Raw genomic sequence first — 13,264 nt, 5'->3', positions numbered from 1 at the left:
AAAGGGTTTCAGAGCACACCATTCATTGAACGTTGTTGAACATGGAGCTCCACAGCAGACCATCCCTACATGTTCACATTCTGACCCAAAGACATCATCAGTTATGACTGCAGTGGGCACCAAACCATTGGGAGTCAACTGTCAATCAATGTAAACATGGCTCTTTGGAAGAATCAAGTATTTGTTACACTACGTAAATGGTTGTCTCCGCAAATGCAGTCATCAAGGTGAATGGTGGGTCAAAACATGCAGTGTGCCATGGGCACAGGCTGTTGGGAGCAGGATTATGCTGTGGTGGACATTCTCCTGTGCTTGCAAGATACCTGTGGTGGTAATCAAAGACACTCTGACAGCTGTGAACCACCTGAATCCCCTCATGCTTAATGTCTTCCCTGATGGCGATGTCATCTTTCAGCAATATAATTGCATTGTCTCAGAGCCAGAACTGTGCTACAATGTTTTCAGGAGCATTATCATGAACTGAGAATGATGTCTTGGTGACCAAATTTGCCTGATGTAAATCCTATGGAATCCATCTGGGTCACTATTTGGTGCCATCACCATGTATGTATATGAGTGACCCATTATTTACGTGAATTATATGACCTGTGGGTAGACATCTAGTGCCACATACCTCCACAAACCTACCAAAACATTGTTGGATCCCTGATGTGAACAATCAGTGATCTATATCATCCCAAAGATGGACATACCAGCTTTTAAGCGGGTAATCAGAATGTTTTGGCTCATCACTGTACAAAGGTTGGAGGTAGTATCTTGTCATAAACTGGTCTACCTGGTTCAGGCATCTATAAGGAGAACACAGTTCAGTGAAGCAAATACATAGTTAAGTGCCTTACTTAATGAAAATTTCTGCGGTACTACTCTTTTCTCTAAATGAAACACATTTATTTACAAGGATGTTGAAGTAAGTACAAAATAATTAAATGTTAAAATATAAAATACTTTTTTCCATAACCTCTGTTCATCTGCACAAACACAAACAGTACTTACCTTGGAAAAAGTTACATCTAGAAAGGAATCGTCTGATGTTTCACTCCAGTCATCATACGTAACAGGTTTCTGGCTAAAGTGTCTCTGTGATCCAGGGATCTTTCTTGGAGACTCTGGAACTTTTCCTGTTTTCTTCTAGGGCCATTAAAGAAAAGGAAGATATATGTGATCTGCTTACTGAAGAATCAAGAAAGTAAATTTTTCTGAGAAGTGACGTAAGTTTTTGTTACCACAAAATACTCAAATACTGGCTTCAGTTTTAAGTCACAGAGAAACAGAAGTAATTTCGTTATCACATAATGTGGTTGTTTCAAATAACTGAACAAAACCAAATGCCATTATGTTGAAAGTGATTATTCAAGAATGAATAATGTGTTTTATGGCTTTATGGTAAGCAGCAATACATCTCTTAGCATTTTTAATGCAGTATTCTTTTCAATGATGATATTGTAGTATTTCAATGATGAGCACTAAAATGGCAAAATGTTTACATCTTAATGTTTTATAATTTGAGTGGTAAAACCAAAATACCAATATAAGTCCAGAAATGCACTGAATCAAGCTTGTAAGAAAAAAAATAATTTAAGTGCTAATATGTTTCATAAAAGTTAATTTGTTAAATTTTGAATGTGGTGTTGTATTGCTAAGGATGCTACTAATATTTCAATAACATGATCATTTTAAATTACGTATGGAAACTTAGCATGAAATATTTCTACTTCATGTCATTACTACACAGCCTGTTATTCCCAGTGAGTTCTTTTTCTATTGTCCCGAATATTTTTATTTTCGAAACATTTCTTGCTCCAGATTGTATCATGGCTCTTTCTCTGTTTCAGCCAAACTTGTATTACATTTTCCTGTTTCTGGTTTGTTATTATTATTTGTGCAGAATTTGACCTATTTTGTATCCCTTCAACAATACTCTCTTGAAAACTGCAGTGTACAATTCAACACATGTAACTGTTTCACCTCATATACGTCTTTATACATTAAAGATATTGATAATCTAATTTTACTATTCTGAATTGTCACAAAGACCTTACAAATGATAGTTGTGGTTGCAACCTTATTAATCATTCAGAGAAATATGTAATTTTTTATGTAAATGTGCCATTTTTGGCTCCAGTATAGCAGTACTTGAATGAGATAAATTCAGTGATTTGACTGTATTGTGTATCTGACTAGAGATTATATTTCAGGCATGCTGTTTTTCCTCCTATTTTTCTCGTAATAGGTTAATGTTCGAGACATGTAAACTACTTTCATTGTATACATGTTTATGTCACTCCATGATCCCATAAATTGTATCTCTTTTATGCCACCTTGTTTTAATAGTCAGCACAAAGAGGAAAGTCGGGCATAAAATTTTGGTGTGTTTCAGATTCTGCAGTTTTCATGACATTCAGTTCTTCCAAGGAGACTTTACTCTTGTCCCTTCTGCAAGAACAGCTGGTGCAAGCAGCCTTTTTGGAACAGTTGATGGTTGTTGGCTACATTGACCAAGACTCAGCTGCCAATACTGTAGTGACCCACCAGTTACTACACTTACTGTCCACACCCGACGTAAGTCAGGCTACCACAGCAACACCAACATTTAAATGGTATGCCAGTAACCGCCCAAGGTGGCTACCAGGACCAACCTGGGCACCAACTGCCATCACCAGGCCCACCATGCATACACATCACTACACCAGTGACACCTGACATACGCAGCGTCTTTATAGGGGCAAGTACCAGTCTTCAAGCCCTCAGTTGTTAAATGTGTTCAAGACATGTAAACTACTTTCACTGTATTTATGTTTGTGTCACTCCATTATCCAATAAATTGTATCTATTTTATGCCACTTTGTTTTAATTGTCAGCACAGAGAGCAATGTCAAGGGTCAAATTTTCATGTGTTTCGGATTCTGGAATTTTCATGATGTTCAGTTCTTCCATGGAGGCTTTACTGTGGTCCCTTCTGCAAAAACAGCAGGTGCAAACAGCCATGTTGGAAAAGTTGGTGGTTGTTAGCTACATTGACCAAGTCTCAGCTGCCAGTTGTTCATTTCATATAAGTATGCAATGTTGTGCTTAGACATTTAAATAACAAGACTTTGTACACTTCTCAGTTGCTGAACATGCTCTACAACATGACTCCGTGACCACATTGGCAGCTACACCACACAGGCTATTTGGATCCTTCCACCCAGTACTACTTTCCTCAAACTCTGGAGCTGAGAACTTTGATCCACGCCAGGTATTGCCACATTTCAACTCAGCAAGTATCTGATCCTGCCAGTACGGGATTGGTGCAGTCCTCATCCATCACCATTCATGGCTCCCAACAGCCTACAGCCTTTGCATTGAAAACACTCAACTCCACTCAGTAACATTTTTATCAGTTGGATAAAGAAACTCATGCTATTGCCCATGCCCTAAAACATTTCATGGTGCAAAATTTCATTCAATTACCAAACATAAGTCTTTGGTTTCCCTATTTAACCTATTGGCATCCTCACTGGACAAAGCAGCTCATCGACTTCATTATTGGGATTTGTTCTTGTCATGGTCCAGTTATGAAATCCATTTTCATTTTGCATCACAAGATGCAGACATAGACGCTGCAGGAACTGCTATGTTTTCAACTGGATATGGAGGCAAATCTCACAATAGATGGCTCCCCCATCAGCAGTTCCCATACTGCCCCTGCTGTGGCGATGGATCTGGTGCTCTGGCAGATAGTATGCATGATGGAACATGAGTGGCTCAGCTATCCACTAGGCCACAGATTGTAATAGCTTCAGAACTTTTAGGCACTGCACCATCACCTCTACCTCTTGTATGGCATTATTCCCCCATCGATGGAAAGGTTTACTCCCCATATTATGGTTCACGCAGCTCTATGACAGAAAGTCCTCTGATTATTACAACAGAGTCACTGGGGATCTTTCATGCACTGCCATGAGTTTTGGCCAAGCATTGATAGGAAGGTGGAACACCTCATCATGGCCTACTGCAACTGTGCGTGTCAGAACTGGTGCTGCACAACTTTTTTTTTTTTTTTTTTTTTTTTTTTTCCACGGCTTTGGGAAAGAGACAACACTGATTTCTCTAGTCCCTTTTTACACACTTTCTGGTTGTTGGAAATTGATGCTTTGTTTCGTTTCCCTTATATCATTTGCTGTACTCCTGTGACAGCAGACATGACTGTTAAGGCCCTGCCGAAGATATCCTCCACAGCAGGCTTTCCTTGCACTCTACTTTCAGACTATGGTCCCCTCAGTTCATGGTGAAATCCTTAAAGGACCTTTGCGCACTTCATGGCATTTGCCTGATCACAATGCCTCCATTCCATCTGTAACCAAACAGGCTCTCACATTTTTAAAGCTCTTACAGAATAATGCCAATTAGGGCCAAGTATCCTACCCACCTCTTGCATGGCCACCAGCCATGGACACAACTTCACCTCTTGCTACTTGGCAGTGGTCTACCATGGCACCAGTTTTGTCCACGTTCATGCCTGGCACACCAATCTGGGCAAGGGTACTTGGATGGTGCCCTTACTGGATTCCAGTCAGCAGCCACAGCCAGAGTGGTTGCCACATTTTCTTGGTTTGCAATGAACATCAACTCATGGTATGCTACAGGAAACAGTTGCATCCCACGATAGGCCTCATTGGACTGTTGGTCCAATGCCTTGTTCCTCATTGGCCCTGGTCACTCCAGGGCCAAGCAGAACTAGCTGTGCCCACTTATCCCAGGCTGTATCAGCACTGATGACAGGTTTTGCTCCCTGTGCCAGATGCTGGCACCCCCACTACACTGAATAGGCACCACCATCAGTAGGGACAAATGCTGTGTCCCCATTACCAGAGCCTCTCCTCTCCAGTTTGCTGTCATTGCTGTTCATGCCAGTGTCCTCATCATGGATTTTGACATCCAGATGGCTCCCACTCCCCTCTCACTGGTCCTGTCCACTGGTCACCCCGGGACCCATGAGTGGTGTGGGGTGCCTCGTCCCACTCACTTTTATCTGAACTTGATGGTCACTTGGAACAGAAACTTCTTGCATCTCTGGCTGCTTCCCCAGCACCACCATTTACACTCTGGAAGTCTCTTTAGTCACAGTATCATGGATGGCAACAACCCTCCCCCCTTCCACAAAGAAAGAGGAGGAGTGTAGTAACCCACCAGTTACTACACCTACCAACCACAGTGGACATAAGTCGGGCCACAATAGTGCACGCAGTGTGCACCAACATCTAAATGGCATGCCTGCAACTACTTGAGGTGGCCACCAGGGGCCACTGCAAACAGGACCACTGTGTATGTGCAGCACTACACCAGTGACACCTGTCATGGATAGCATATTTATAAGGGCACATATGGACATCCAGGCACTCAGTTATTAAATGTGTTCAAGACCTGTAAACTACCTTCATTGTATTCTTATCGATCTCACTCTGTGACCCACTAAATTTGTTTCTTTTACAGCCATGCATTTCCAAATGCTCCCACTTAGAACAAATAATTATACCATTCTCTACAATGATTTACATTATGTTGTTTATAGAACATATTCATTTGAATTTAGGAATATATGGCTCGTAGATTAATTACACCAGATGTGGCTCATGCTACTTTTTTTAAGTTAGTAGTATTTACATTTCAAATATATTTTTTGCGGAGCATTGCCAGTCTTGGGTAGTCTTTCCACATTACAGATGAAAGAGGAACTATCTGAACAATGTGTAACTAAAGGCCATTCTGCATTCAGTTCCATTGTGTAACTCCTTAGGTATTTTTTTGGTTATGGTATTGGACTCACATTCAGGCAGTTCATATCCCTCTTCACTAATTTAGGTTTAGTTTTTCTGTGGTTTCCCTCCATAGCTTAAGGAAAATGCCAGGATGGTTACTACAAGAAAAATATGTCAAATTTTTTTCCCATTCTTTCCTAATCTGAGCTTGTTGTTAATGGGACATTAAATCTCATCTTCTTTCCTTGCTTCTGTGGTACTCTGGTGACATTGTTATTTTGGTAATGTCATTTCAAACAGTTCTTCATTAGAAAAATAATTGTACTCTTCAAAATATTGTATTAATGAATAAAAATCTGACAATCTAAAAGTTTTATGAGCATAATACCATAAATGAATTTTCCAATGCATTTGATGTACATTAACACTGCTTCCAACGCTACCTCAGGAAAGCCTTTTAGTGTTGAGACTGGCAAAAACCTTCTGGTGGATGTATTATTTAATCCACCTTGAGAAAAACAGAAAAACAAAAATTTTTGTGTGCATTTTCTCCATAATCTCTTGTCAGTCAAATGAAACAGTTGTATCTCTTAAATTTTTCTCAGTAAGAACTGTTATTCTTGAGTAAAAAATTGTATACTTCAATTGAAAAAAACAACACACTTGACACTTTCTTCTTGATGATTAATACAGCTAAGAAAATACACAAACCATTGATTTGAGAGCACTTTGTGAAAACTTATTGTAGGTGAAAAAAGATTATCAATATCTTTAATACATAAAAGAACATGTGAAGTGAAAATGTCAAGTGCCTAACCCCAAATATCCAGAGGTTCCTACCACTGCAATTGCCCCCACTGTGAAATCTATCCCATGAACTCACCAAATACCAGCTACTTCAGTCCTACCAATGGTAAACCGAACAATATCAAAGGCAGAGCCACCACGAAAATCACACATAATTTATCCAGTAACTTGTGTCCACTGCACAACAAGTTGTATAGGAATGACAGTGAATAAACTGGCTAAGTGCATGAGTGGGCATAAAAGACCAGCTCACCTTGGGGCCACCCAGTACCTATGTATAATCCACAAACCAACACATGATGCATGGTGGAGGATACACTTTATGACTGCTACTCACTTTCTTTCCAGTTACATTAGCAAATGGTGCAAGAGAAAAATGACTATCTACCGGGTGATCAAAAAGTCAGTATAAATTTGAAAACTGAATAAATCATGTAATAATGTTGATAGAGAGGTACAAATTGACACACATGCTTGGAAAGACATTGGGTTTTATTAGAACCAAAAAAATACAAAAGTTCAAAAAATGTCTGACAGATGGCACTTCATCTGATCAGAATAGCAATAATTATCATAACAAAGTAAGACAAAGCAAAGATGATGTTCTTTACAGGAAATGCTCAATATGTTCACCATCATTACTCAACAGTAGCTGTAGTTGAAGAATAATGTTGTGAACAGCACTGTAAAGCATGTCCGGAGTTATGGTGAGGCATTGGCGTTGGATGTTGTCTTTCAGCATCCCTAGAGATGTCGGTTGAGCCAAGCATGACAAAAGTGGTGGCTGAGCACACAATCATCACCAAACGATGTGCGCAAGAGATCTTTCACGCGTCTAGCAATATGGGGTGGAGCACCATCCTGCATAAACATCGTACGTTCCAACAGGTGTTTGTCAGCCAGGCTGGGGATGATGCAATTCTGTAACATATCGGCGTACCTCTCACCTGCCACGGTAGCAGTTACAAAACCAGAATCACGCATTTCCTCAAAGAAAAAAGGCCCGATAACGGTAGATGTGGTAAATCCAACCCATACCGTGACTTTCTCGTCATGCAATGGAGTTTCCACGACAGTTCTAGGATTTTCGGCAGCCCAAATTCTGCAGCTGTGGGCGTTGACAGACCCTCGGAGCATGAAATGAGCTTCGGTGGTCCACAATATGTTACTCAACCAATCGTCACCTTCCGCCATCTTTTGAAACACCCACACCGCAAATGCCCTCTGCTTCATTAAATCGCCAGGTAACAGTTCATGATACCGATGGATTTTGTATGGATAGCATCAGAGGGTACGCCTCAGTGCCAACCAAACAGTAGTGCATGGAATGCCGGTGCGACGTGTGACTGCACGAGCGCTGACTTCGCCGTGCATAGACGAACCTGCTACAGTCTCCATTCCTTCCTGAACTGTCTCAGCAGCATTACGCCTTGTGCTCGGTCGGCCACTACGGGGTCTATCGTGTAAACAACCCGTGGCTTCGAACTTCGAAATCATTCTCGCCACGGCTGCATTTGTCAACGGACCTTTACCTGTTCGAATCCCCTTCCTATGGCGATAGGATCATAATGCTGAACTAGCATGTTCCCCATTCTGATAATACAGCTTCACTAAAAGCGCCTTTCAAGGTAACGTCAACATGCTGCGACTGCTGGCGCATCTGATTCTCTCTCTCATTACAGCTCCTTTTATACATGATTGTCATGCGCAGTCACTGACGTTTTGCTGTCCAGCGCCATCTGTCGGACATTTTGTGAACTTTTTTTTTGTTCTAATAAAACCCCATGTCATTCCAAGCATGTGTGTCAATTTTTACCTCTCTATCTACATTATCCTATGGTTTATTAAGTTTTCAAATTTATACAGACTTTTTGATCACCTGGTACATGCCTCTGCACAAGTCCTAATTTCTCTTATCTTGTCCTCATGGTCTTTAAATGAAATGTATATTGCCAGCAGCAGAATAGTTCTGTAGTAAAATGCAAATGCCATTTATCTGAATATTCTCAATAGTATATCTCCGTAATATTGGCGTGTTGATCAAACCTACAGCTAACAAATCCAACAACATGCCAGTGAGTGCTTTGATGTCTTCCTTTACAACATGCCAGTGAGTGCTTTGATGTCTTCCTTTAATATCACCTGGAGAAAATCCCACACACTCAAGCAGAATTAATATATGGATTGCTCTAGTGTTCTGTACATCACCTGCTTTATGGATGAGCTAAGCTTCTTGCAAAAAAAACAAAGTGAATGACAGGCATTCTCTACTACTGTCTTTACATGCTTGTTTCATTTCATATCAGTATGCAATGTTGTGCTTAGACATTTAAATAACAAGACTTTGTACACTTCTCAGTTGCTGAACATGCTCTACAACATGACTCCGTGACCACATTGGCAGCTACACCACACAGGCTATTTGGATCCTTCCACCCAGTACTACTTTCCTCAAACACTGGAGTTGAGAACTTCCTTTCCTTTCATCCTGACACCCTATTAGACTTAACCTCTGTTAATGCACAAGTCCTTCTCTTTTTTCATTATATTTTTACACATTTTTTTCCATCTAATTCGTAACTGCATTATTCATTTCTTCTTGTCTTATTCTGTCTTTGATTTTCTTTTTTCTTTCTTTTGTTTTTTTCTTAGTTAAGGTACATCAGCATGGAGCATAACTGCAGAGAAGGCACTAGAAAAGCTCCACCAGAAGACAGGCACTAGAATATGCACTCTTCTTCATCCTAACTGTTAGCTGGGACTTGTGCCTTATATTATTTACTTGCATGGAAATTGTATATAGCGAAGGACATTGATTATTTGCATGTCGTCAATTGCTTCTGACGCTTCAGTGTAGAAGGCAAAGTTAAGTATCGTCAATTCAATTACTGTAATAAACTCCATTAATATGATTTGCTTGTATGTTGCCTAGTATCTGAGAAAACAGCTTCCTAGGCACACTATATTAGATGAGTGGGCAGGATTCCACATAAACAAAAGCTGTTTTAGGCTTAATTTTGTTAGAACAGTTATTACTTAAAACATGAGAAATGACTCACATGTCAAGATGGCAGCATTTCATAAATGCTCAGAATGAGCATGGTGTTCCATGATACTTGGTACCCATGAACTGAGTGTCAACCTAACTGGCAAGTAGAGAATCCGAATGAGTGGCCAGAGACAAACACAGAAGAAAGAGGAGAAATGTAAGTGAGCATAGGCCCTCTAAATAAATATGAGGTTACCGGTAGCACATGACTGATTCTGGACACTGTGTGTCTGAACAAGGAAAGTTATGATTCTAGACGCACTGCCCAATGTACATGACACTCGTGCTGCTCACTATGGAGTCGCAGATAACTTCGACTCTTGACTGTGAACAACTCCTCGTCTGACATGCCTTCATGTGGCAGGGACACCAGAATATGTTTACATTTTAGAGAACCAAATAACTGTTGTTTGCTTGAAAGGAGGACCAGAAATCCAGTAATTTTTGTCTACAAAGACAGCTACTGATAGGGCTTCAAACCAAATGATGAGGAATACAAAATGGACAGAAAATTGCAAAAGAAGAGTTACTACATGAAATGCTGCACTTTTAACTGTTCTTAATCCAATTTTTTTACACTTGATTGTTACTTAAAGAGAAAGAAAAAAATTGTACCTTCATTTCTTCAGAACTGACACTGGCAGGTTCTCTTGCTTTTTTTGCTTGCTTATCTTTTATATCTCTGAGTTCTTCTTTCAGCTGGTTTATTTCCTTTTCAAGTAGCTGTATTTCTGAATCATGTTTATTGACTGTTTCTTCACTGTGTGCCACTTTTTCTTGCAACTTAACCTGGGAAGAAATGAATTTATTACTGTAGTAAAAGTCACGGTCCATGGTGCTTAACCCTCAAGTGGTGCACCTGTGTATAAATTGGGCCATCCCCTAATAACAATGTATTGTACCATTTTGTTGTTGCTTCAACTAATCCAATGCTCAGTTAAGCCATTATAAATCCAGAGAACAGCTGTAATATAAAATAAACAGCAAGCTAGGTGAGAAAAAGTACACAATCCGTGAAAGAAAATGACCCAGATGCCGAGTTAGCTGCACAATTCCACAATGAGGCAGTTCCCTACAAGATAATAAGCAACTCAGTAAATGGCTGGCTGTGATCTGATACAACTGTGCTATTTAATGGTTCAAGTGTGTCATTACTGTGGGGTAACATTTGTACGCAGCATCAGAGTGTTTATTTTATTATCGTTTATTTTATTATCGTTTAATTAAACAGTGATATAGTTCATGTAATGGAAGGTTATTTATCTTTGTTTAATTAAACCTGCTCATGTTATAAAAAGTGGCACACCCACTCAAGGGTTAAACACCAGTTCTGCTCAGTAATTGATAAACAGAATTATCCATTCATCTTCATGAAGAACAATCAGGATAATACAAAAATAAATAAAATGCATATCCTATGAGACAATAAATACACTCACAAGGGAACCTCCCCATCGCACCCCACTCAGATTTAGTTATAAGTTGGCACAGTGGATAGGCCTTGAAAAACTGAACACAGATCAATTGAGAAAACAGGAAGAAGTTGTGTGGAACTGTGAAAAAATAAGCAAAATATACCAACTGAGTAGTTCATGGCAAGATAGGCAACATTAAGGACAAGAGCAAGGCAAGAGCGCTGTGGTCTTGTGGTAACGTGAGCAGCTGCGGAACGAAAGGTCCTTGGTTCAAATCTTCCATCAAATGAAAAGTTTAATTTTTTATTTTCAGTTTATGTGACAAACTCTTATGTTTTCATCACTTTTTTGGGAGTGATTATCACATCCATAAGAAAACCTAAATCGGGCAAGGTAGAAGAATCTTTTTACCCATTCGCCAAGTGTACAAGTTAGGTGGGTCGACAACTTATTCCTGTCATGTGACGCACATGCCGTCACCAGTGTCGTATAGAATATGTCAGATGTGTTTTCCTGTGGAGGAATCGGTTGACCTATGACCTTGCGATCAAATGTTTTCTGTTCCCATTGGAGAGGCATGTCCTTTCGTCTACTAATCGCACGGTTTTGCGATGCGGTCACAAAACACAGACACTAAACTTATTACAGTGAACAGAGATGTCAATGAACAAACGGACAGATAATAACTATGCAAAAATAAAGAAAGTAACATTTTCAGTCGAGCGAAGACTTGAACCAAGGACCTCTCGTTCTGCAGCTGCTCACGCTACCACGAGACCATGGCGCTCTTATTCTCATACGGTCCACTATGTTACTTATGTAGCCCATGGACTACTCAGTTTGTATATTTTGTTTATTTTTTCACAGTTCCACACAACTTCTTCCTGTTTTCTCAATTGATCTGTGTTCAGTTTATCAAGGCCTATCCACTGTGCCAACTTATGACTAAATCTGAGGGGGGTGCGATGGGGAGGTTCCCTTGTCAGTATATACTAGGCAGATATTTAAAAGGATTCAATTAAATCTTTAAGACAACTGTAAAGATTCATAATAAACTGCAGGCCTTTCTTTTAATTCAGTAACTCATAACAATTTTAGCAGTAGTAACTTCGTTCACAGAACATGAATAAACATATATTTTTAAGAATATTCAGATGTGTTGTGTACAACATATTTTGCAGCAAACTGGCATTTGTGATTTATGGTCACTGTAACACATATTATAACACATTGTGTTAAATTTAATTTTCCCTTCCAATAAGTCGTCTATATTGTCTTTATTTGTTGTAAAATAACACTACTTTTGAGCTTGTTAGTGATGATAAACTCAAAAAAGTTTCAGGAAATTAGTAACTTTTATCCCACATTTTTCTGTTAATTTAACAGAAATACCATTTTGTGCACTAACTGCTCCTGTTCCTAAAGAGAATTAGCAGTACTTTTAGCTGAACAGAGCCAGGACTTAAAAGAGAATCAGCAATCTTATTCTAAGTTACTTGTTTTCTGTTCTCTAAAACTTTGCACCAGCCACAAGGCACCCATTGTGAATGCTGTTCTCTGTCACAGGATGAATTAGCTGACATTCATTACCAGCTGAAAATTGTCCTGACTACTGTGAATGGGTATGTTGGAACAACTTTCAAGAGTTGTATACTAGAGATACAAATGTACTCAAGTACCATCATCTTCCTGGTTATCCTGTCCCTCTATAGCAAGTGCAAGACCTATCACTATTCATATCCTTACTGTGAATGGCATATACTGGCAGGGCTGTACAGGAGAGACAGGGACCAGTGTAACTCACTGTGTTACACTCACCTCACAAACCAACAAGTTTGAGGTGCCGTCTTCCACTGAAACTGAAACTGAGCCAGTGAGTCTCACTTCACCTATTGGGAAACCTGATTTGCTCTGTGTCATGAGGAGTCCACTAACCACTGGTAGTTAAATGTACAGTAAATAATGATATGTCTTATAGAAATAGCAGCAAGGGATGGGAATGAATATCATGTGCACTCAGTGTGTATGCCTGGGGACCTCATTCAATATGTTGAAGAAGCTGTTGTGGCTGCCAATGAGGGAAGAGGATACAACCAACTTCAGACTGTGCTGCATGTTGGAACAAATGATGCTGGTCATCTAGGCTCTGAGATCATACTTCAGTCATTCCAGTGACTGGCAAATATGGTTGAAAAGGTCAGTCTTGCTCATGGAGTTTTAACAAAGCTCACAAT

General features: G+C 39.7%; 1 protein-coding gene across 7 annotated transcripts in view; it reads right to left on the bottom strand.

Moving 5' to 3' along the window:
• LOC124622629 (myosin heavy chain, clone 203-like) overlaps positions 1-13,264 on the bottom strand; it is a 223,350-nt gene that overhangs the window by 25,706 nt on the left and 184,380 nt on the right. For 6 of the 7 annotated variants that reach the window (XM_047148399.1, XM_047148398.1, XM_047148403.1 and 3 more), the window contains 2 exons: positions 10,231-10,404; positions 1,015-1,149 (listed from right to left, as the gene is read on the bottom strand). In XM_047148399.1, the coding sequence (XP_047004355.1) occupies positions 1,015-1,149; positions 10,231-10,404 (309 nt within the window). The remainder of the gene's footprint in view (positions 1-1,014; positions 1,150-10,230; positions 10,405-13,264) is intronic. The other variant, XM_047148402.1, reaches the window with a different exon arrangement.

The sequence above is a fragment of the Schistocerca americana genome, chromosome 7 (assembly GCF_021461395.2).
Source record: "Schistocerca americana isolate TAMUIC-IGC-003095 chromosome 7, iqSchAmer2.1, whole genome shotgun sequence".
Lineage (NCBI taxonomy): Eukaryota > Metazoa > Arthropoda > Insecta > Orthoptera > Acrididae > Schistocerca > Schistocerca americana.
The sequence above is the reverse complement of the archived record's forward strand: the minus strand, read 5'-3'. Positions and strand labels throughout refer to the sequence as shown.